This window comes from Amphiura filiformis, chromosome 4, assembly GCF_039555335.1.
Source record: "Amphiura filiformis chromosome 4, Afil_fr2py, whole genome shotgun sequence".
Lineage (NCBI taxonomy): Eukaryota > Metazoa > Echinodermata > Ophiuroidea > Amphilepidida > Amphiuridae > Amphiura > Amphiura filiformis.
Window position 1 is genome coordinate 7,422,741 of NC_092631.1, and position 24,733 is coordinate 7,447,473.

Below are 24,733 nucleotides of genomic sequence, written 5' to 3' on the forward strand. Positions count from 1 at the left end.
TTTGCTATTTTCAAGCTAAACTGTTTAGTTGAAATATTGTGCAAAAGTGGAAAAACATTGCACTTCCGGGGCTAAAATGACCAAATATGAAGTTAATTTGATCAGAAACCCGCATACAGGCGTCAACATTGGAAGGGGTGGGTGATGTGTATGGACCACCCCTGGCAAAATATTGGGGGATTTACCCCCCCCCCCCCCCATCTATGCCTATGCAACCCTCCTACTGTTAGTCCTACACAGTGGCGGCACCAGGATTTTTTTGGGGGGGGGGGAGCATGGGGGAAAGTTATTTCGGGCTGTGGCATATTCAACAAATTTTGTGCATAATTGAAGCCAAAAGTGGAAATGTTCGTAATTTGGGGTTCTTATAGGGAACTGTTAAGTTAAAAGGCCCTTTCAGTGATTTCACAGGAACATTAAAAAAAAATGGAAATTTGTCAGAGTCGCTTAGAAATAAAGAATAAGTCTACAGAATTTCATTAAACCACTTTTCCCCTGAATACATCGACAAATTAGTCTAAAAACAGAAATTTTAGAAAGGTTTTCTACTTCAACTCAGATCGACTCGAGAAAATCGAGATTTTCGTACAGTGCGCCACCAATCGACTGGATATAGTCCAGTGTTTCTAACACGGGGGAAGTAGAGTCTAAATTGATTTAAACCAGACGCTTAATTTTTGTAGTAGAAAACAAAATCAGCAATTAAAGGTCACCGAGGCAAACTAACGGTCAATTCAAATATGAAAAACAGTTAAAAGCTGTTAAAATTGTGTATTTTGTTTAAAATAGTAGCTACTGATGTAATAAGTAGTAGAAACAATACGCAACGCGTGTTGGTACGTGGAGAGTGAGCTTCTTTCGATCTCGAGTCGGACTTTTTGTACTGTCAGTATCAAAAGTCCAGAATCATGCAAATGCTTTATTTTGTCTAAAATACACGGCTTTCGACCGAACCACTAGCAGGCTATGTTAGCACATCTATGCCAATTACAAAGGTACCAAAATCTGAATTTTGATGATTTTTACGATCGTCCGGATGAGCAAATCACTGAATGGGCCTTTAACTGAATTTTCACCCATATGCCCCCCCCCCCTTTGTGGCGCCGCAACTGCTCCTACACCCACCCTGGGCACCTTCAAAAGAGGCTAAATATGCTGCAGGACAGTTTGCTCCTGGGACAGGCAAAATTAATACCTGTAAGCGCTAGCTGGTAACATGCTAGTTCTGAGAACTCAAAAAAGACCAGACAGATAACTCAAGGCTAACAGCCAGGGGGGTACTCAGTACAAATGACCATATGGGGACGTGCCGCAAACATGGGTACCATTTTCAACCTTTTGGTATATCAACAACCCCTTTTTCTAAGCCAATTTTGGTATATAGATGGGTCGTTTTTCGAAATTTTCTCTATTTTTTCGGAAAATAGAACAATTTTGCTTTACTGTGTAGCCAACATTTTTGAAATTTCCCCATAATTTTGCGGAAAATTTGTAAAAATTAATACGATTTGTGTTAAATTTGGCCGAAAAATTTTGAATTTTGGAATATCAATGGTTCCAAATTTCTTGACAAAATTGGTATACTGATGGGTCCCCTTTCAAATTCTCAATGGCACACCCCTACCCAAAACAAACTTGAGTACCCCCCAGGTAACATGGCTACAGTAATAGCTATTTGAAGTAACTCGACACCTAGAAGGGGTCTAGTTTATGTTTTAAGGGTCCAATTTTGGACAGGCAGTTTTGGTTAAAATGATGTGGTGCCCAATGAGGGCGCTATAATAGCACTACCTCTACATAGACTAAATCACCAAGACTAGTGAGTGCCCATCCCTGACCACATCAGGAGGTGAAGCCACGTATCCATGATTTATGGGCAGTATCTGTATACCAGTATCTGGGTACCAGTATCACCAGGGACAAAATGGAGTGTGAAATCCGCATTTGCAAAATTTTATAACTTGTGTCTAACAGGTGTGATAGCAAAATAGTGAAAATATAATACCTGCAAAATATTTAATGTAAACAACAGCTTTGGTTGACACTAACTACTCTAGCCTCTTGCAACTGGATTTTGTGGCTAGGGACCAAATTTATCAGTTGCCATTGAGTTTTTCATGCAAACTAGACCAGAGCAAACAAGAGATGACCCAGGTACCTTTATAGGGATGAGCGGGTACTCAAGAACCCAGCCTTACACTAGGCTATAGACCACTTGGCATCATTGTTTATCAACAAAGACGAGGGACTGGTCTATCGATATGCTTGAACGAACCGCTACACTGTTCAATGGCTTTTTTGTACGATATGAAATGTGGTGGGCGATTAAAATGCACGTGCTCTGAGCAAACTACGATGCGTACGCACACTGCTGGGCAAAGAACAATGGAAATTGACATAATTCGCGTGCATACTGCCGGGCAATGACGTCACATGTCAAGTGGACTGGTCTATACTTTGTTCGGCTAATAATTGGCGAAAATAATTTGTTTTTGTTACTGTGCGCGTCAATGAAGCCCTCTAGACATCATTAATGTCTTAGTCCATTCCACAGCTAGAATGAAAGACATGAAAATAAAATTTGTAATTTATCGTTTACTTCTTTATTTACCAGTTTGCCTCCACTTGTCACCAAATATAAATGATAGAAATGAACATAATTATTATTACATTCTAAACATCAGTGGCGTGCGCAGCACATTGAAAGTGGGGGGAGGGCCAGGATGTTCAGTTCCCCCGAATGGAGTCTGATTAGGAGCAAATTTTGATGTTTTTAACGTTTTTCCCCAAATGACCAACAAAAGTCACGCCACTGAAATAAAACATTGCCCCCACCCGGCTACGCTACCTGTAGCTGTGTTGAGTGTGAAGTGTTGAAATTAATGTTCCTCAAAAATATCCACTTTTACAGCATGTCAATGGGCGATTCCAGTTGAAATCCATACACCCCCTCTGGAAGACATGACCTTAATCTCCCACACATGGAGTGTGAATTACAAATTGAGTTACATGAATGGACAACTCAATTTGAAATCTACATGCACTGTGTGGAAGATTAAGGTCATGTATTCAATAGTGGGTGTATGGATTTCAACTGGAGTAACCCATTTTGGAGTAGACAACACTAAATGGGTGACTCCATTTGAAATTCACACTCCCTGTGTGGGAGATCAAGGTCATGTCTTCCACAGGGGTGTATGGATTTCAACTGGAATCACTCAATATGAGACCAGTTCTTACAAAATGAGCAGAAAGTCACCACGGAGATAAGGAGATGGTTCACTGTACATGCCAGAAAACAGTAGAAAACAAAAGAATTCTTCTTTGAAATATTCATGTTTGAACACCCAAGTGAGGAAGCATCAGGGCCATAGATTAGGCCAAAAAAGATAGTTTGCTTGTCCTCCACAACTTTTTCAGAATTGGGTCAGTCGGGATTTTTTTTTTAAGGTCATAGCCAAAACATCACTGTATGCCTTTAATTAGCTTAATAAATAACCCAAATAGTTGTAAATTGGGATATTTCTCTACTGTACCCCTTCATTTATGTTTTTAAAACAGTTTAGATTAGAAGTGTTTAGAAACTGTAAGAACAACTTTTCAGGATGTCAAAAATGTTGAAAGGAAAAAAAACCTTTTTCTGGGATTTCCAAAATTAGGGTTGGTATTCATTTGTACAGTAAAACAAAAAAACAACTTTTTTCCAGATTTTCCAGATTAGGGTCGGTCTGTGGAGGACAAGCAAACAATCTTTTTTGGGGGGCCTTAAAAAGCTGGCCATCACTCAAAAAATAAAGATTTGCAGCTTTCCTATCATTTCATTGGAATAGTTCTTAATCTTATTATAGTTTACTTGCTCATATCATATGCATATCATCCAAAATCATTCTTAAATCAGTTACAAATCACTATTAATACAAAGTATTTTACATATTATTGATTTGCATAATAACACAGGTTTTCCATGTGTATCATAAACCCTATGGGCACTACTGGTCGAATTATCCTGTAAGAGCTGTTTAGATTGGTTACAAAGAGGACTATATCATGTGTTGAGCCAATCAGAGATATGGTAAGAATAGTCAGTAGGGCTGATGGGAATTAAGCTTATAAGTGCTAAGCGATCTAAAAGCCATTTATTGATTGGTTACTGAGATGATTATAGTATTAAATTAACCAATCGGATGCACTGTAAGGAAGGCAGTAGTGCCCATGGGGTTAGCAATTTGCATGCAAATGAGATAATTTATCAGTGTCATTTTTAAAATACAAAATATACATTTTGTTGTTTCTGCTACAATTTTGAACAAATATTTCAAATTAAATATATTACATTTTGTATATTGTATTAATATAATTACATAATCATGGAAATTGTGCAAATGAGAAGGGTTGAATATTATATATGTGACCCGATCCAGTTAACTCAGACTAAAGTCATATTCTTTCAAACTTGAGTTATTATCAGGTTAATATAAAGTAAAAAATTCCCTTTCTATCAGTCCAAACCCCATGTTTATAACTGATTTGGTTGTGAAGTTACACATTTTTATATTCCACTATGACTAACTATTTATATAATAGCCCTAACTTATTTCTGGCTATATCTCAGTTTCATATTTGCTGACATTAGCCTGAGTGATCTTATGATGGTATATACTACACCCCCTGATAAACTTTGTGACTAATTTTGAATTTTTCTTTAAAAAACAACTACACACTGGTAACAAAAGCTATGTATATCATAGGGCAACAAATCCGATTCAAGACAAGTGGTTCTTTATATTGTTAAGAAATGATTGCGGTACATTCTAGCGGTACCTCTTTTCTTATCATAAATAACATACCACCTGTCTTGAGTCACTGAAATTCCAGTGTAGTAAATGGATTCCTTGCCCCTATAATATATAACTTTTGTTACCAGTGTGTTATAATTTTTTGAGAAAAATGCAAAAATAGTCATAAATTTATCAAGGGGTGTAGTACCACCTTAATCGGGTCACATATGATAAGAGGTACAAATACCGTATTGCCACTAAGACCTTATTAGGAATATAACAAAGGCGATTTCACATGGAGGGCCAGATCCGCATCAATGCGCACACCTGGCATGCGCCATCCGGCTACTGTCGACAATCATCAAATCTCAAGATCCTACGTTGATAATTTGTCGACAAATCAATAACGTCATAATCGGTACCTTACCACTATAAAATGAAGTCTATTATTCCCACATATCATTGTCATCTTGTGCTCAATTATTACTTTTTTTTATACCTAGAAGTAAGTAAGTAGTTGGCCCACCTTACACAAGTTTATCATGTGCACCACCCGTCTAGTAAGCCCTTCTGATAAGTGCCCGTCCAAATGCACTGTAAAGCACTTACAAAGATCACCCAAAAAAGGGCTAATTTAACAATAACAATCAAAAGGCTATTCCAGTTGAAATCCCTACACGCAGTATGGAAACTATGATCTTAATCTCCCACACAGGGAGTGTAGATTTCAGATGGAGTCAGGTAACCCCATTTAAAATTCACACTCCCTGTGTACTAATGTGGAAGATTTTGTGGAAGATTTTTAATGTGGAAGATTTTAACACCTTAAAAGGTGTTTTCCATAGGGGTTGTGTGGATATCAACTGTATAATATGTATTTTATAGCCAAATGTTCCAGGTGAGTGAAAAATTGTTCAGTGCTAAGATTAAAACTCTTCTATGAATCAGATAACAAACTTTATGTCAAGTTTCTATGTAGCTGACCTGGCTAGATTTGCCAATGGCAGCATGTATAGGATCCACAACCTATAAGGTACCCCCTAACGCTTTTTGAAATAAATGGACAAAATATTTTATGAAATTTAATGTAAAAATGTAAAACGTATGTGTAGCCTAAACAAATATTGGCTACACATACCACTTTAAATTTTCACATTTCGTAAAATCCCACGTAAATATTCTTGTCACTTATTTCTAAAAGCGTTAAGGGGAACTTATCCTGTATATCAGAATGATAAGCAGCTCGATTTCATAAATTGCCCATATGGTGTAAAAAAGACGCCCTCCAAAAATATAATCTTACATTACAGCAAAAATATTGTTTATGAAAAATGCAAATATATAAACAAGTCTTTGGTGCGGTAAAATGGACTATTCCACTTGAAATCCATGTACCCCCATGTAAGACATGACCTTAACCTTCCACATATAGGGAATGTGAATTTCAAATGGGATTACCTAAATGGGTGACTCCATTTCAAATCAACACTCCCTGTGTAGGAGATTAAGGTCATGTCTTCCACATGGGGTGTGTGGATTACAACTGGAATAGCCCAGTGGAAAGTTCTGTGTTTCACAATAATTTGAATAATTTTAAATTTTAATTTCAATAATAATATAATTCAAGGAATAAGTGCAAGAACGCCCTATCTGCAATAGCTGCCTTATAGCCATTTGATCATTTCTGCATTCTATATTGTACACATATGACACCTGGCAGCTATTACAGATGGGGTCTTCTTGCACAAGACCCTTGATATTGAGGTGTAGCAAGAAGGCCCTATCTGCAATAGCTGCCTTATAGACATTTGACAATTTCTGTATTCTATATTGTACACATATGACACCTGGCAGCTATTGCAGATGGGATAATGTTGCACAAGACCCTTGATATTGAGGTGTAGCAAGAAGGCCCTATCTGCAATAGCTGCCCTATAGACATTTGACCATTTCTGTATTCTATATTGTACACATATGACACCTGGCAGCTATTGCAGATGGGATAATGTTGCACAAGACCCTTGATATTGAGGTGTAGCAAGAAGGCCCTATCTGCAATAGCTGCCCTATAGACATTTGACCATTTCTGTATTCTATATTGTACACATATGAAACCTGGCAGCTATTGCAGATGGGACAATGTTGCACAAGACCCTTGATATTGAGGTGTAGCAAGAAGGCCCTACCTGCAATGGCTGCCCTGTAGGCATTTGACAATTTCTGAATTCTATATTGTACACATATGACATCTGACAGCTATTGCAGATGGTACAATGTTGCACAAGACCCTTGATAATGAGGTGTAGCAAGAAGGCCCTACCTGCAATAGCTGCCCTATAGCCATTTGACCATTTCTGCATTCTATATTGTACACATATGACACCTGGCAGCTATTACAGATGGGACAATGTTGCACAAGACCCTTGATATTGAGGTGTAGCAAGAAGGTCCTATCTGCAATAGCTGCCCTATAGACATTTGACCATTTCTGTATTCTATATTGTACACATATGACACCTGGCAGCTATTGCAGATGGGATAATGTTGCACAAGACCCTTGATATTGAGGTGTAGCAAGAAGGCCCTACCTGCAATAGCTGCCCTATAGACATTTGACCATTTCTGTATTCTATATTGTACACATATGACACCTAGCAGCTATTACAGATGGGACAATGTTGCACAAGACCCTTGATATTGAGGTGTAGCAAGAAGGCCCTATCTGCAATAGCTGCCTTATAGACATTTGGCACTTTCTGCATTCTATATTGTACATATGACACCTGGCAGCTATTACCAATGGGGACAGCTTGCACTAAATAAACCCTTAATATTAACCTCATGGTTTTCATACAAACTCTTATGTAGAAAAGAAACCGATGAAGATTTAAAACTTAATTTTTTCAAATCATTTTGGCATATAATGCAGCCCATACACATTCAATTTTATTGGGCAATATTTTAAGACCCCAGATAGAAAATATACCATTGTACTTTGTACACACAATCATTAATAGTCCACAATGGTAGATTTTGTATCTAAGGTCTTTGATATTGCCCAATAAAATTGAATCGCATACGTTACATATATCATATTTTACATCTTACTATCATATATCGTATCATGAAGATAGAATCATATTCCAACAATAATAACTGTGTGTGCATGCTTTCTGGTTTGAGGTCATTGCAGGAAATTGGAGGGTTTGTTTTGGGCCGAGGTAATTTAATACCGAGGCCCAACACAAATCCCAACAATATCAGTAAAACAGATAGATATAAGTTATTATTGTCATTCATTACCACCATTTTACAAATTTGTTTCATTAGAAAATAACCCATCAACAAGTATGCAAGCTTACTCGCAGTGATTATGATTACACGTGCTTGTTTGCGCAGTGTTAACAAACGATACACAAATGATATCGAGTGAGTAGTCCGAGTACTATATATATACTTTTGGACCAAAACTTATTGTTATTTTAAATGCTAATATTTATTATTTTTTTCCTATAGAAAACATAATATATAAAAAAGATGTAGTATGATACACAGCAGAAATTGGATGTTGACCAGGGCTGGAAAAAATTATTAATTTCCCTCCAACAAAGCAGTATTTCCCAACATCGCCCATGTATTTCTTTATCCAGAATAGCACAATTTCCCTCCAAATGCCCAAATTTCCTGGCAAGGAGATTGACAATTTGCCAATTTTTTCCAGGCCTGGATGTTGACTACATGGATGTATCTACAATAGCTGCTATATATCATATTGTTGGATGTGCAAAACACATGGAATGCAGAAAATGTCAAATGTCTATAGAGCAGCTATTGCGAATTCAGATGCAGCTTCAATATAACATCAATATTTATGTTGCACTAAGATATAGGCCTATATTGTATTTTACAAAGTTCTAAATATATTTACAAAATTCAACTTGTAATATGTACAGAATCACTTCCTACCTTGAAAAATGAAAATTGATCATAATAAAAAAAAATTAATTAAACCCAATTTGATACAGTGACTATATTACACATACTATTCCACTATAATTACAAACATGTTATTGGAAGAATCCAACTTATGAATCTTCTAGAAAAAGAGATTGAGATAGAGAAATCCAATTAAGTTCAGCCATTATAAATATGTAGCAATATCTGTGAATCACACTGTGTGTGGTTTAGAATTATCAACGCGCCTCCGTAAGCCTCCCCAAAGATCCCTGAAATTCACTCGGGTGTGTATTAGATAGGAAAGAACAGATTGTCTACGAATCACTTCCAGTTGTTGAATGGTTAGAGGTAGAATCGCATCTCTCTTATTGTTAGTTGCTTTATAGGTAATCCCACCGCTGCCACCTATGTACTGAGGAAGGATCCCACCTCTGACACCATGAGAGTTGTTCTTTGGAGGAGGCTTCACAAGTCACCCAAAGACGGCTCCACAGTTTGGGCATCTCCGTTGTCTCATTGCTAGGCAGCATAAAATACCTGTGGACAAAACATATCATAAATATAAATAATGTACTACTTACAAAGATTTTCTTACACGTAAGATGAACGAAATAACACATTTTCATAAATCTAGTTCACAAATATAAATGGATGAAGCAGGGTCAAAAATTCAATTCAAGAAACATTTATTTCACAACTTCAATAATACACAATATCTAGAATGACAAATGCCTGAATTAACATAACAACAATTGCATACAATTTTGACTTCTTTTTTTGAAGGCAATCACATGCTTAAGGGTACTACACCCATTGCATTTTTTGTGTTTTTTGCATTTTTGAAAAATAAGAAAAAAAATTGGACAAAATGGTATGCAAAATGAAGGGGCAAATCTTCTCGATCTATTGGTGGCATCGGTATCAATGTAGCTACATGACTGATGTACCGCTTTTTGGCTTCTACCTTGAAAAGTATGTAAGCTACATTGATACCGATGCCACCAACAGAACGAGAAGATTTGCCCCTTCATTTTGCATACCACTTTGTCCAATTTTGTTTTCTCATTTCTTCACAAAATGCAAAAACCGCATAAAAATACAATGGGTGTGTAACCTATAAGAATTTTGGTGAGCACAAAGGCAAAGGCATGCGACACACAAGGTAAATGCAATTGGTGTCTCTGGGTATTTTCTTTCCTGGATGGAGAGTTAATTGAATAGGTTATCAAAGGAGTATTTTGTGATACTAGCATCCTCTTTTTATAACATTTTAGTAGATATCCATGGAACAAGCTTATTCCCAAAATTGCACTTGATTCCGATTTTGCGTTTGAGAGTTGTGCATAAGTATTACACTTCTCCATAAGCTACTGTGTTGTAATTTTATTCTGTTAACCAGAACGTAAATCAATTTTGATGATATTTTTGCTAAACAAATTAATCTCCAAGAAATTTTGTGTAAATAAACATTATGTAGCCAGAGGTTTCCAGTGGTATAAAAATCTCAACTTGAGTAAAGTGGGGGGATGAGGCTGTGAATCACAAAATGACCTTGTTGATTGATGGCTTGCCTCAATTTCTCCCTTGCAAACCAGCCAAATTTGTCATAGGTTTACACTGGCAATAGGAAAACCATGAATTTTTTACTTACCAAGTGGGAAGAACAGAATAGCGCAACACACACCCAGCAATGTAAAATCATCCTCTAATATCCCGACACGACAAGCCGGGCAGCCACCGACTACGACCACATTAGTAGTAGTGACCTGTACTGGTTGACCCCCATAAGGGGGCGCCATAGCTCCTGGCATCGGTTGGTATCCAGGCGGTGCTCCTGATTGGTAACCTGGGGGCATAAATAACAAAAACATTAGTACAAAAACATGTAGTTAAATTGTGGCCTGTACTGCTACAAAATAATAATTTGGTGTGTTTTTTTTGGGTTGGTTTTTTATTTGTTGCAGATTTGGAGAGCCCCTGGACCTAGAGCCAAGTGCTGCAATCATTCATGATTTACTTTAAAAAATTGAAAAAAAAAATACCAAAAAAATTACAAATACAATGTTGCATCCAAAAGGGGCAGAATTGTGACTTGTTTTCACTTCATAATCTATTATGATTGAGTCGGAGCAGTGCCTGAGCTAGCAGTGTTTTTGTGCTCAAATATTGATATGAAATTGTATTTATTGAGCCCATATTTATTGGTCAAGCTATGAGTTTAAAATATTGGACGAGACGTAGTCGAGTCCAATATTTTAAAACTCATAGGGAGACCAATAAATATTGGGTGTAAAACATCCAATTTTATCATTATGTTTTGGATCCAATATTTTCACACACTTGGATTCATCAAAACATAATAATGAGAAAAATAGAGCTCATCACACTCATAGGGAAAGGTATGGGTTCTAAAGGTGAGATCCAAAGGCTCATTGTAATGGGTTTTATTTTCCCCTATGTGCATGATTTTCACTGGGATGGAGGAAATAGCAAAAACTTTAGTTGACCTATTAATTTGACAATCAGTAACTGCAATGCAATACATATGGAAATATAAAATAATGTGACAATTTAAGGCTTCCTTGACTCATTTCCTATAACAGGGGTGTGAGTGAGCACAGATAAAAAAATCTGAAAAAATCTGAAAAAGTCTGAAATTTAGAAAGCTCCCATACTTTTGTACAGAGGATGTGCAGAAAAAGAGATAAAAATCAAAATCAAAAAATCTGAATTCAGATTTTAATCTGAACTCTCACACCCCTGCTATAAGATCAAAGTATTATTCTGCAGAAATTAAAACTGTATTATTTAAAGGGCAGGTCTATAGCAAAAACAAGTTTATCTCTATTCGAAGAGAATAATTATTACATTACAAGTTGACGCTTGTTGCAATTTTTTTGTGCATATTTCTCCTGAAAAAGGTGGAAGTGTGTGGGTAAAGTTCAGCCTCGACGTGTTCTTCCCCGTTTGAAGCGCACGTGTTCTCCCCGTTTGACTGATGACGTAGGGAAATGAAGCGGGCACTTTATCATGCTCTCATCATACAATCACAATCACTTTGACAAGTTTGACATTAGCAACAATGAGTTGTACTATCACTTACCATAACATTGCTGCATAACAATATGCAGACTAATTGTTCTCTTTCGGGAACAAAGCGCACACAGTATTGTACTATGCGTTTGCTTTGTAATATTTCATCCAACAGAAACTATAGTTTTGCAATATACAGGGAAATCAGATACATGAGTTTGTGGACTTAACATGGTTTACATGCTAGTCTCAGATGAAATTCTAAGCTCAAATCATGTATTTATTTTTTAGGCCTAATATTTCTCATATTGATATACTAATATATAAAAAAAGAAGCGGCTGATTTTATACATATGTTTAAAACCCATGATTTTTTTCTGTGAACAACAACAGTTCATACGTTCTGTCCATTGAGAGCGTTTATAGTCCCTTTTCTCACAGCGGGCACATCTCATTTCATGACGTCACCGTTTTTCTAGGCCAAATCTGTCTCGTTCAAAGGAACTCATCGCTAAGTTGGTTTTTTGAATATCAATTTTAAACGTCTTATTTTCTCAAAAAGGAGTCATTTTCATTGTCCTCATAATATTAGCTTGCCAATGATATGATGTTGTTTTTGCTATAGACCTGCCCTTTAAGCAAAAAAAACAAAAAAAATGGAAAATACAAGTGTCACCTCAAGGCTCAAATAATTTACGCAAAAGGCTCCAACTCGCCTCAAAGGTCTCAAATTACATTGGTTTTGAATAAATTTTACCCCCCAAATGTAAAAAAAAAAGCATCTGGACCAAAAATATATGATTTGCGCCATAAATAACGCAATTGCGTAGTTGTAGCAGTCCTACATGTATCATAGACCTTCTGGTTTCTTGAAGAGCTATATGTTACAGTTATCAATTACCATAAATACAGCATCACCGATTATTTATACCATCACTCACATCCCAAGAACATGGGACAGATGGTAACTCCATTTGACTGTCTTCTTTGTTTACCTATTCCTACACATGTATACAAACATAATGGTTCCTTATTTCATATTTCATCAGTCAGGATGGTACAGTCTCGAGCGACTAATCTGCTGAAAATTTACTTCATTCGACTTAAATATGTGACCCAATCTGATGCAGTCAGGCTAAAATAGGAAATTTTGAAAATTTAGTACATGTACTACCATTTAATACTGACTTGCTCAGTACCTACCAATTACTGATGTTGAATCGCAGGTCTCTTTAATATTTGGCGGCAAAGTTATGAACCTTTTATATGTCCATTAAAAATGTTTTTTCTCCTCACTTTTTGATTATATCTCAATTTCATCATAATGGCCAACTTTAGCCTGATTGGACCACATCTGGTCACAAATGTAGGAAAATGTACACTAAGACTTAGACTTGCTGATTTTTACATCTAAAAATATATACAATTATACATAATTTTTAAAAAATCAGATTTTTTATCATGCTCTTTGCTCTGCGCTGGCACCTCCAAAGAACGATAATTAAACAAGGACAACTTATGGTGGTTTGTTCTCTCAAAGTGTCTTAGGTATTGTTTTTCTGAGACACAACACATAACCAGATTTCCCTGAAATACACATACCCATTTTCTCAGAATATTGTGGACAGAGCTATTTAAATACCCACCACTTTGACAATGGGCCATTCCACTTGAAATCCATACAACCACTATGGAAGACATGACCTTAATCTCCCAAACAGGGAGTGTGACTTTCATATGTGTGACTCCATTTGAAATCTACACCTTCTGTATGGGAGATTAAGGTCAAGTCGTCTATAGGGGGTGTATGGATTTCAATCGTAGTAGCCCAATTTGCAGTCCTCACAAGGGGTGGCTCCTTCAGAGCATCTTACCTGGATAGTTATTTGTATATAGGATATGCGCGGTACAGCTCCATATCCTTGTTGGTTTGTAGGAGGGCTATAGGCAGGGGGTGCTTCATAAGGCGTCTGTTCCTTCAGAGCATCTTACCTGGATAATTATTTGTAGGATATTGTGGTGGTACAGCTCCATATCCTTGTTGGTTCATAGGAGGGCTATAGGCAGGGGGTGCTTCATAAGGCGTCTGCTCCTTCAGAGCATCTTACCTGGATAATTATTTGTAGGATATTGTGGCGGTACAGCTCCATATCCTTGTTGGTTTGTAGGAGGGCTATAGGCAGGGGGTGCTTCATAAGGCGTCTGCTCCTTCAGAGCATCTTACCTGGATAGTTATTTGTAGGATATTGTGGCGGTACAGCTCCATATCCTTGTTGGTTCGTAGGAGGGCTATAGGCAGGGGGTGCTTCATAAGGCATCTGCTCCTTCAGAGGTTCTTACCTGGATAATTATTTGTAGGATATTGTGGCGGTACAGCTCCATATCCTTGTTGGTTCATAGGAGGGCTATAGGCAGGGGGTGCTTCATAAGGTGTCTGCTCCTTCAGAGCATCTTACCTGGATAATTATTTGTAGGATATTGTGGCGGTACAGCTCCATATCCTTGTTGGTTCGTAGGAGGGCTATAGGTAGGGGGTGCTTCATAAGGCGTCTGCTCCTACAGAGGTTCTTACCTGGATAATTATTTGTAGGATATTGTGGCAGTACAGCTCCATATCCTTGTTGGTTTGTAGGAGGGCTATAGGCAGGGGGTGCTTCATAAGGCGTCTGCTCCTTCAGAGGTTCTTACCTGGATAATTATTTGTAGGATATTGTGGCGGTACAGCTCCATATCCTTGTTGGTTCGTAGGAGGGCTATAGGCAGGGGGTGCTTCATAAGGCGTCTGCTCCTTCAGAGCATCTTACCTGGATAATTATTTGTAGGATATTGTGGCGGTACAGCTCCATATCCTTGTTGGTTCGTAGGAGGGCTATAGGCAGGGGGTGCTTCATAAGGCGTCTGTTCCTTCAGAGCATCTTACCTGGATAATTATTTGTAGGATATTGTGGTGGTACAGCTCCATATCCTTGTTGGTTTGTAGGAGGGCTATAGGCAGGAGGTGCTTCATAAGGCTTCTGCTCCTTCAGAGGTTCTCTGTCCTGTGACATTTTTGGCACTCTCTTAAGGCACTGATGACAGGAGGATGAGGTCGAGAAAATGTGTAGCGTTTATTTACCAACCCTGTATAAAATGTAATTAAAATAAAATATTAAGAACTATAAAAAAACTATTATTAAACTATACCAGTCCAACCTCTCTTATCCGGACCTTTTTTTATATGGATCTCTCTGTTATCCGGATGTGAAATCTTCACAGGGAAATATGTCTGTGATGATTTACCACAGGTAATTCCATGCTCTGAATACTTAAAATAACATCTATGTTGCAAAAAGCACTCTAAAGCCATCTTTCAGTGTTATTACACCATGTTTAAACAATCTTTTGTTGTCACCATTTCAGTACTTGGGACAGTCAATGCAGAATTACATGTAATTCACTTATCCGGATTTTTCAGTTATCCGGACAATGCTTTTGGTCCCATCATGGCCGGATAAGAGAGGTTGGACTGTATTAGTAATGTTATAAAGACACACTGCCATTTGGAGTTTGTGTTCATTTATAATGCAGGCCTATTGTGGCATTGTTTTAGGAAAATACGAGGGTTGGTCAGTCTGTAATGAAAGTTGATTTGTGACCCCATATGGATTGTTTTCATGGAATTTCTCTCTGATCAGGTAAACACTGTACCTTTGTCTTTCAAACAACAAATACTAAATTATATCACACACTTGATTACGTAACAGCATTAGCATAAAATCAAGTTATAAACTGAAGTTCAAAGAAGTCCCATTTCCACCCAAGTTTAATGACAAGTCTCATATGTTACCAAAGGCAGACCCAGGACCTAGTTTATTCCTGCCCAAAACTAGATTATATGCATGCACTATATACTTTTGCTGTTTTCGGATGTTTAAAACATGTGCCTTCACTGTAATTTAAATGGCCTGCCTTTTTTGTGTGATTTGGCAGTGTCCCTAATATATATTGATTTAATGCTAATGCTAAATTCTTGCTAATTATGAGGTTAATTTGGTCAGAAACCACATACATGTATCAACATGTGGGGATGATTGTATGGACCATCCCCCTATCAAAATATTGGGGGGATTTACACTCCACCCCCTGGATCTACATATGAGTAAATGAGGTACATTGAGGGAAATTGAGATGTATTTGCATATTTTTAAATGCATGAATTGGGTGCATGCAGCAAACTCCCGACTCATTATTGGAAGGTGGAGAATTCTAGCCCTGGCAAAGCAATCGTGTTGTGCCCTTGAGTAAGGTACTGGTACTGTACCTTATCTCGATTACTCCTCTCCACCTAGGTGTATAAATGGGTACTGGTATTCATAAATGCTGGGAAGGTAACAGTCTCCCCCCCCCCCCCACAGCAACATTTCACTGTGGAATCTGGCCTAATCGCTAATGAAAGAGAGATGGGCACTCTAGTCCTTGACTCCTTTACCTTTTTTTTCAAAGGCCTACAAAATTATTTGATTGGCGTAACATAAACAAAATTAGGGTAGGTTGGTTGTCAATTTTTATTTATTTATTGTTTTTAACACATTTTTTAAAAGCTGTAAATTGCATATGATAAAAGCCTTGGAACTTTTTTTCCTTTTAATTTTTTTTACATGTTAAAATTTGTTTTGCAAAATGGCGTCGATCCCGTCTCGCATGTATCAGTAGTAACTGTCCCCAAACTAGCACCGGTGTGTCTTGAGCCTGGTAACGACGCAAGTAATTTTATGTGTCAAGCGAAATGCCAAACTCAGCTTGACAACTGTTCTCGCAGGTGCAATAACAATACATGGACACAATCAATGACATTTACACAATGAATTTAATGAATTGTTTATGACATGCATCAGCTGGATTTTACGATCGAGGTAAGGTTTTTGGCCTGTTCCGGCGTGAATATCCTTAGTTTTCTGCATCAAAGATAACAGGTAACTTTTATACATCACAGGGTAGAAACGATAGCTTTTCTGTCGGTCGGACATCCGGCATGAACCGGCTGACAATAGAGTGAAAACAACATTCGCAATCACTGAAGTTGACTCTGGAGTGTATCACAAGCTATCACACTATTGTGCCAGGTTCGACTCTGCAAATAAAAATATGCGGTAAGCTGTTTTCACGCCAATGCATGAATGGATGTGACGTGGCCCCGACCGAGAGAACACAACTGTACAAAATACACATTTTGTTATAGGCCTAAAATTATGTGCACAAAAATGTGTTTCCATACATTTTACGCAAATCTAGCAGTGGCTTCTGTGCTGTACTCTGATACCTGTATGATGATTTTCCAACCTCGCTACAAGTGTCTGAAATAAGGAAAATATGGAGGTTGTCCCGAGGACAACTAAAGCATAAATTCTGCTTGTCCTCAAAGTATTTTGGTTGTCCCCAAAATGTGTCAAGTTTTTGGAGATAAAATATAGTGGTTGTCCAGGGGATAAGTACATAGCTCAATTTGGTTGTCCCCGGTGATTTTTGGACAAGAGGACAAGAGGATAAGTGCTTCTTTCGAACACTGCTCGCTACGCTCGGTGCTCGCTACGCTCAGTGCTCTCTCCGCTCGCTATTCGAGAGGTTTGTGGAATGGGGCTAGTTCTATGCAAATCAAATAAATATTATTATTATTATTTGGGATGTTACACAATCAGTAGACCTGCCTGCATGTCTTCGGTCCTATCCTTCAACATACTGACATTTACTGGGCCCTTTCGACATGCTGCGGTATATTTTGGTCTTTTTGGCAAAATAAATTTGCCGTCTTCATCGGCCCATAAAATAATTTATATATAAACTCAATACCTACATCATCTATATGTACCTTTAAATCACAAGCTTTCCATAAGCTGTTGTTGAAATTTCACTTCATTCTTCCTTTTCTTGTAAAAAGCAATTATTTCGGCAAGTGTTAAATGCTCACAGAATTGCTGCCCGGGGCAGTGTTACCCGTGTAGCTACCGGTCCGTGATCGTGTACTTGGCATGCAGGGGGTCTAAGGTTCGAATCCTGGGGGTGCCAAGTGACTTCTTTGTTCATCTTCTCTCCTTTATCGTATTTTCTTTAACTTCCGATATCAAAAAGCAGGGTTGGGTGTTAGGGTTAATACAATTTTGTTTGTATACTTATTGTCTTGGATGCACCATTGGATAGATGAGTGCCACTGATGTAAAAGCAATTTCCAAATAAAAACTTGAAACTTAAAAACTACAAAACTTTCATGGCACATGAAATTATTTAAAACAAATAAATAAACACATCCAATTTTCCTGACTTCATATTTCAAGCAGTGCTCCTTCAATCTTCAGAACAGGAAATGCCGCTGGCCTAGTGTTACCCCCCCCCCCCACCCCACTTCCCTGTTCAGACTTTCTGTTTGTCTGTCTGATAGACAATTAAACCCATATATATTCACATTCATGCTGCACCCTTAATATACCAGGGCATGTATGACAAATATCATGAATATGACCTTGTGAATTGGTAATTGTTGTTTACTTTATTGATTATTGACCCAGCACCTGAAATGACAATTGCCTCCTCTCTAAACTGAGAAGTTAACTGTCCTGTGAAAAACGTAACAAATTGAACTTGATAATTTTAATTTTATGTCACTTAACATCCAGAAAATGAAGCAAACATCAAAATAATGTCAAAAAAGATGGTCAAAAAAGATGGTCAGAAAAGGTGGTCAGGTTATGGAAACACCCGAAATGGCCAGTATAAGCTGAAGCTAGCTTATTTGCGAAATGAACTTAAATATGGCGACCTGTAACTCGGTATCCGATAATGTCATAATGTTAAATAAAGATACCGAGACCCAGGTTACAGTTACTGGAACTAACACAATCAGTGGAGGAATAACTCGCTTATGCTTGCAAGCCCGGCTACCAGGGACCCGGGCACAGCGGGGACGTAGCGGGGGAGATTACCAAAGGCAATTGTAATAATCCCGCTATGCCCGGGTATTCTCCGGTACCGGGCACAAATTATGGGTGAAACCCCGGTACTGTCCCCGCCAATGCCAGCCGGGTTTCAACGTCATGTCCCGAGTACAGTCCCCGCCCCTGCCAGCCGGGCTTCATGTCGTATTTCCATACTATCCTGGGTACTGTCCCGCCCCTGCCAGCCAGGCTTCCATATTTTTAATCGGCACTCGGACTGTGTAGGCCTACGCTACGAACTATGATCAACACTCTGGGACAATATAAAATGTCGGCGAAAAAATACCACAAAATTTTACATAAAGGGCAGCGTAGGCCTATTTGATCAGTTTAAAAAGGTACAGTATAATGTTCCTTATTTATTATTTGTTATTTAATATGTATTTGGTTAGGTATTGAATCAAGATTTGCTGAAAATACGGGTAGGAAGTTTGACCCGTGGCCGTGCCGAATATACATATCCATTCTATATCTCGATCGAACATCGTCAAACGCAGCCAAATTCAACAGCCTCAACAGTCGATGTCATCATAGACGATGACAAAGACTAAATACTTGTCAAAACTCGGTACGGGTTCGCTTGTTTCTGATTGGTTACTGGCGATACACCCCCGTTCGCTGCAGCACCAAGCCCACGGCGCTCCGTGCATCAGCATGGAAAGGGTACAATATATCCAGTGCGATTTATGGCTGTCAAGGCGAGAGGTACAGATGAAGAATCAAAACTTATTTAATTCACAACAAAATTTTCTAATAATCAAATTTTGTAAACTGCTAAACAAAACCCTGACGCATGCGATTGTGCATGGATTGATGATAGATTTCAGTTAAAAACATAAAAATATGGTTGGTGAATATTATAAAATTATTTGATGATAGCATGTGTCAAAAAATACGCACCGAAGCACAACCACTGCAACATGACACCCCTGACGCTTCACAATGAAATGCAGGATCATCCGTGTACATATTCAAGGAATTTTAATTTTAAATATAAACATATTCGGATTTATATATTTTACAACTTTTGGAAGCTTGGTGAGTCATCTTTTTTCGCTGACGTTTGCATTATTAGGAATTAATGATCAGTTTGTGTTTGTTTTGAGAAGTAGGCCTACCGCCCTAGTGTGAATCGTGAAAATTCGCGATGGACCAACAAAATCGTGATGGACCCCCAAAAGCGTGATATTTTTTGCGTTTGACATTGGAGAACGAGTTTATATTTTCTGGTATTTCCCGGCTACTGATGGGTAATTTTGAGGTAATATTCCCGGGTACATACCCCCGCTGATTTCCCGCTATGAAATCAGCAGTAACACTCGAGTAACACTTACAGCCCCGGCTACATAACGGTATCATGGCCCTGCTACCGGGACGACCGATTGTACATCCCGGGTACAGTCCCGGGTACCGGGGACGTACTTTCTGATAATTTCAGAGTGACAGTCCCGGGTATTGTGTCTACAGTGCCCGGGCCCTGGTAGCCGGGCTTGCAATTGACGGAAGCATTAGGCTTAGCTCAGTCAGAGCTCAACAATGTTTTTACAGCACTCTGCGAGTTTTGCACTGCCACTGATGTAGTAAACTTACATTAATACCTATTATATTTTGAACCATGACATGTAATTTAAATAAGCTTAAATTTAATAGAACATGAGATCGGAATGTATCAGTACACTATCATTGACTATTATGACATCAGTACATCATGACTCATGAGTAGGCCTATCACAGTGGTGGTTTGGTTTTTGTTGCTCTTGAATTATTTTTTTAGTTTGTGACTCCTGAAATCCTAAGGTAAATTTTTACAAAATACATGGTTAACTTTATACTCACAATTTACACAGCTAGCTCATTTCGCAAGCTTTCATTGAAAACGTCGTAGACAGCTCCTTCGTAATTTGTTGTGGTTCTGTCTCGTCAATGCGATGTGTCATGAAACATGCGATACTACTCGGGGGATACACGCAGCGGTAAATTGGGGACATTGATTGAAAAACCCAAAATTATTCTTGGACTAAAATAATCTTAAATTGTAACAAATGAAACCTTAGCATTCCATAGCTATGACTTTCAAACAATATATTTCATTTTTCAAAACTATACAAGTGAAAATGAATCAATGTTGTAATATTTTTTAATTGAATTTGATACAAAAAAAATAAACAGAGTGTCTACCCTCTGAAACCCGGAAGTCAATCAATCATGTGACTGTTGGGAAATCACGGGTTCATGAAGAGGTCATGCATGTTTTTTGGAGTTTTTCGAGCTTCTGTAACATGAAATGACAATTAAATCGGACTGAATTTTCATAAGTTTTTTAACTTTAAGAATACAGAATATTGAGTTATTTTATATTGTATTTCTTGTGAAATTGACCAATGTTTACACTGTCAAGTTGAAAGTGAAGGTCACAAAAGGTCAAAGGTTATGGGGCTATCTGATGATCGCAATCAGATGGTTCCACAAGACAGGAACTGCTTGATAAAGTGTGCTGTAAATCACAGAAACTTACAGACAGAAATGTGAGTATACGTGAATGTGAAGGGTAAAATGGTTAGTTATTTGTGTGCATGATTTTATGGTGGTCCTGATTTATGATACATATAAATTTGATGATCTGAGATCCGTGTTTTTTGCTAGCTCATGACATTGAGTCATTGACCTGCACTACTTCAGTCAGTAGTTCAGTAGTAGTCATGTCATTGACATTGTTGCAGTCACTGCACTCATGAATGTATACCCTGTGTGGGCAAGTCATACTTCAGTATGACTTGCCCTGAACGTCCATATATGTTCGGAAGAGACGGAGACATTGCATGAGAGCCTGCCAATTTAAGCTTCCTATTATTGCAAATTATATAACATACGAAGTCACAAACTTACAAACTTCATCATGTCCTTCATGACTTCATGTTCATTATGCACTTCAAATACAGCAGACCAGCTGTTAAGGCCGATAAAATTAATGTTTTGGTTCTCGTCCCTCCCTCCTCAATTTCTGGGATTTGTCAGATTTTTTTTTTTTTTTTTTAGATTTTTCAATTATTTTAGACTTTGGAATGATTTATAAATTTTTTATACATATAAATAAGTTTATTAGAGAACAAGGATCACTTCCAAGTCTTTTTGTGGTACTCTAGGGGGTTTATCCCTCAGAATCTCACATTTGAAAAGACCGAAAACTACTGACAATGCTGATTTTACATTGAAAAAAAAAAAAAAAAAACACCTCCTCCCTCATCAATTCATGAAAATCCTCTGGACGAGAACCAAAATATTAATTTCATATGGCCTAATTATTGCCGATCCTGTAGAATAACTTACATAATCGTCCATTTCATGGAATCCTGTTGCTCAGAATTGCCAATTTCATTTTTATCTGTCAAATGTCGAATGCTGGACGGTTCGCACCCTTTCAATTTCGGACCCGTGCACTTTCGCCCCTTTCTATTTCGCACCCGTGCACTTTCGCCCCCTTTTTATACCGCGGGTATTGTGCTGCTGTCATGCTGTTGATTGATGCACGATGCACGATCGATTGCTTGAACTCCCGGCGATGGTGTTCTATATCGTGAGATAAAAGGACCAGAAGATCATGTAGCCTTACAGAAAGACCTGAATGCAGTGTTTGCATGGGCAGACAAATGGCAAATGTCTTTTAATGCCAGCAAATGTCAACACCTCACTGTCACTCGTAAGAAACTGCCGTCAATTTTCAGCTATTGTGTTTCAAACCAAATTATTGAGAAAACGGAAAGTCACAAATATCTTGGTGTAACTATATCTAATGACCTATCATTTAAACAACATATCTCAAACATTCAGTACAAAAGCTCTCAACACACTTGGAATTATTCGTCAGTAACCTTGGGCCATGTTCCAAGGATGTCAAATTAAAGGCATACCAGACTCTTGTCAGACCTCAACTTGAGTATGCCGCCACAGCTTGGAGTCCATACACAGCTCGTGATGTAAAACCCTTGGAAATGGTCCAGCGTCAGGCTGTTAGGTTCATTTGTGGAGAATTTCATCGAAAGACAAGCGTAACACCTCTTCTGGATCAGCTGCAATTAGACCAGTTAGCCACTAGAAGAGTGATGTCTCAATGTACAATGTTTTATAAAATCCATCATGGTCTAGTTAACATCGGCTTTCCACCAAACATTGATCAGGCTTCACCCAACCTCTGGAAGATCACACAATTTACGCTACCTTCCAGTCTTGGCTACTCGCAACACCTACAAATACTCTTTCTTTGTGAGGACAATTCCAACTTGGAACAGGCTACCTGCGGAAGCAGTTGCAGCACCATCTGTCAACGTTTTCCAGACCATAGCTCTGCCAGCAGTGAGGGTCTTGCAGCCTACTGCTACTCACCAAGTCATCTAAATCAGCTCTACAGTTCTTTTTACTTGCACCGTTTGTTGTTCTGCACTCTGCACATTTCTGCACATTTATGAGCATCATCACCTTACTCCTTGGATAAGCTTCGCTTTGTTAGGAGAACAGCACTTGAAGACTTGAAGATGCGGCGTAGTATGTTTATAGTACTGGTATGGTACTGGGCCGTCGGGCATGCACTTATTAAAGTCATAATGTACGATCTTTTTTCAGAATTTACCTTTATTTTTTTCAAAACCGATTTTTTGTCATATTTGTAATACTTACACATGTTCTAACTTAAATCTATGAGCACACTGTCAAATTCGTCCTATTTGTAGTAAAACGGGACGATTTTCTGTTGGTCCGACATAAAGTCATAATTTTTTAGATTATGACTTTATGTCGGCCACGATCATAAACCGTAGTCTCGTACAAAACTAAAGCTTAGTTACGCTCCCTCCACATGTGGAGGAGCGTAACCAAACTGGCAGCCAGTGGGGAGACTAACTCTGAAGCCGCACTCGCTGTCCTAATCCAAATAGTGCGAGATGTTTCGAGTGATAGAGGTGAAGATTATGATGTTGTTTCTTTGCAAATTCCCAATGTTTTTCAAGCGTCCAAATGTATTGGGAACTTTCATAATGATTGTATATTATCATTTTAGAAGAAAAAAAGAAAAATCTAAAAATGTAAAAAGATCGTACATTAAGGCTTTAAGTCATGATAAACCCGGGAAGGAAGGAAAGAAAGGATATTTTAAAACAAAATAGAGGAACGATTTTTTTTTCCTCAGAATATATTACAGGCCAGATATTTTAGCAGCAGGCTTACCCAAAATAATGAAATAATTAGAATTCAATGATAAAAATAGTAAAATAATAATAAATAGTAATAATAATAAATTTATATTTAATTATTAATTATAATATGTATAAAAACAGGGGAAATTTGTTCCAACTGACGACCAAAGGATGGATCCAAAATGATACAAGTGTCAACAAGCAATGGATAAAATTAAAAACAATGAAAGTATGACACAAAATCCAATGGGGGAGTAACACAAAACATATAAACAAAGTTAATTTAATAATATAATATGATGATAATAATAATATGATAATTAATATCTAAGAAATAGATGCTATTACATTATTGACATCTTCGAGTTCAAACATCCTGCCTTAAAATTGTCGGCATAAAGTATTTAGCGGATTAAGATACCGCGTAAGATATGCCGTGGTGTTAATGAAGCATCGTCATAATGAGTCCGTGATTGACAGGCGGTAAACAAAATGAATCATGAACATATAAATGTCAATCATTTACAATGCAGAATTGGATAGCATTTTTTCCACAAATTTGTTTATTTACTTATGCATGTATGTTATTTATTAAAACCATATTTATACAGGGTTACCCTTCAGATAAATCTGCTATTACAGGGGCCCTGTGTCATGAAAACAATATACATAACAATTTGTAGAATTATACATAGGCCCTATATATGTAAGATTTTTTTAAAAACATCAACAAATCATACATCAAATAAATATATCAAAATTCATTAAAAGTATTTACATTTCTTTGTTTTATACAATTTACGTAACACTTGTA

General features: G+C 37.7%; 1 protein-coding gene across 2 annotated transcripts; it reads right to left on the bottom strand.

The window, feature by feature from the left end:
- Window positions 1-7,818: 7,818 nt before the first annotated feature.
- Window positions 7,819-20,781, bottom strand: LOC140150525 (membrane protein BRI3-like). Of its 2 annotated transcripts, XM_072172555.1 has the most exons (4): window positions 20,570-20,781; window positions 14,689-14,888; window positions 10,387-10,581; window positions 7,819-9,272 (listed from the first exon to the last, which is right to left on the bottom strand). In XM_072172555.1, exons 2-4 carry the CDS (start codon window positions 14,813-14,815, stop codon window positions 9,208-9,210), a joined length of 387 nt encoding a protein of 128 aa, XP_072028656.1. In that variant the 5' UTR covers window positions 14,816-14,888; window positions 20,570-20,781; the 3' UTR covers window positions 7,819-9,207. The 2 variants fall into 2 exon arrangements, with proteins under 2 accessions (XP_072028656.1, XP_072028657.1); XM_072172556.1 differs by lacking the exons at window positions 14,689-14,888; window positions 20,570-20,781 and adding an exon at window positions 13,993-14,099.
- Between the last annotated feature and the right edge of the window lie 3,952 nt (window positions 20,782-24,733).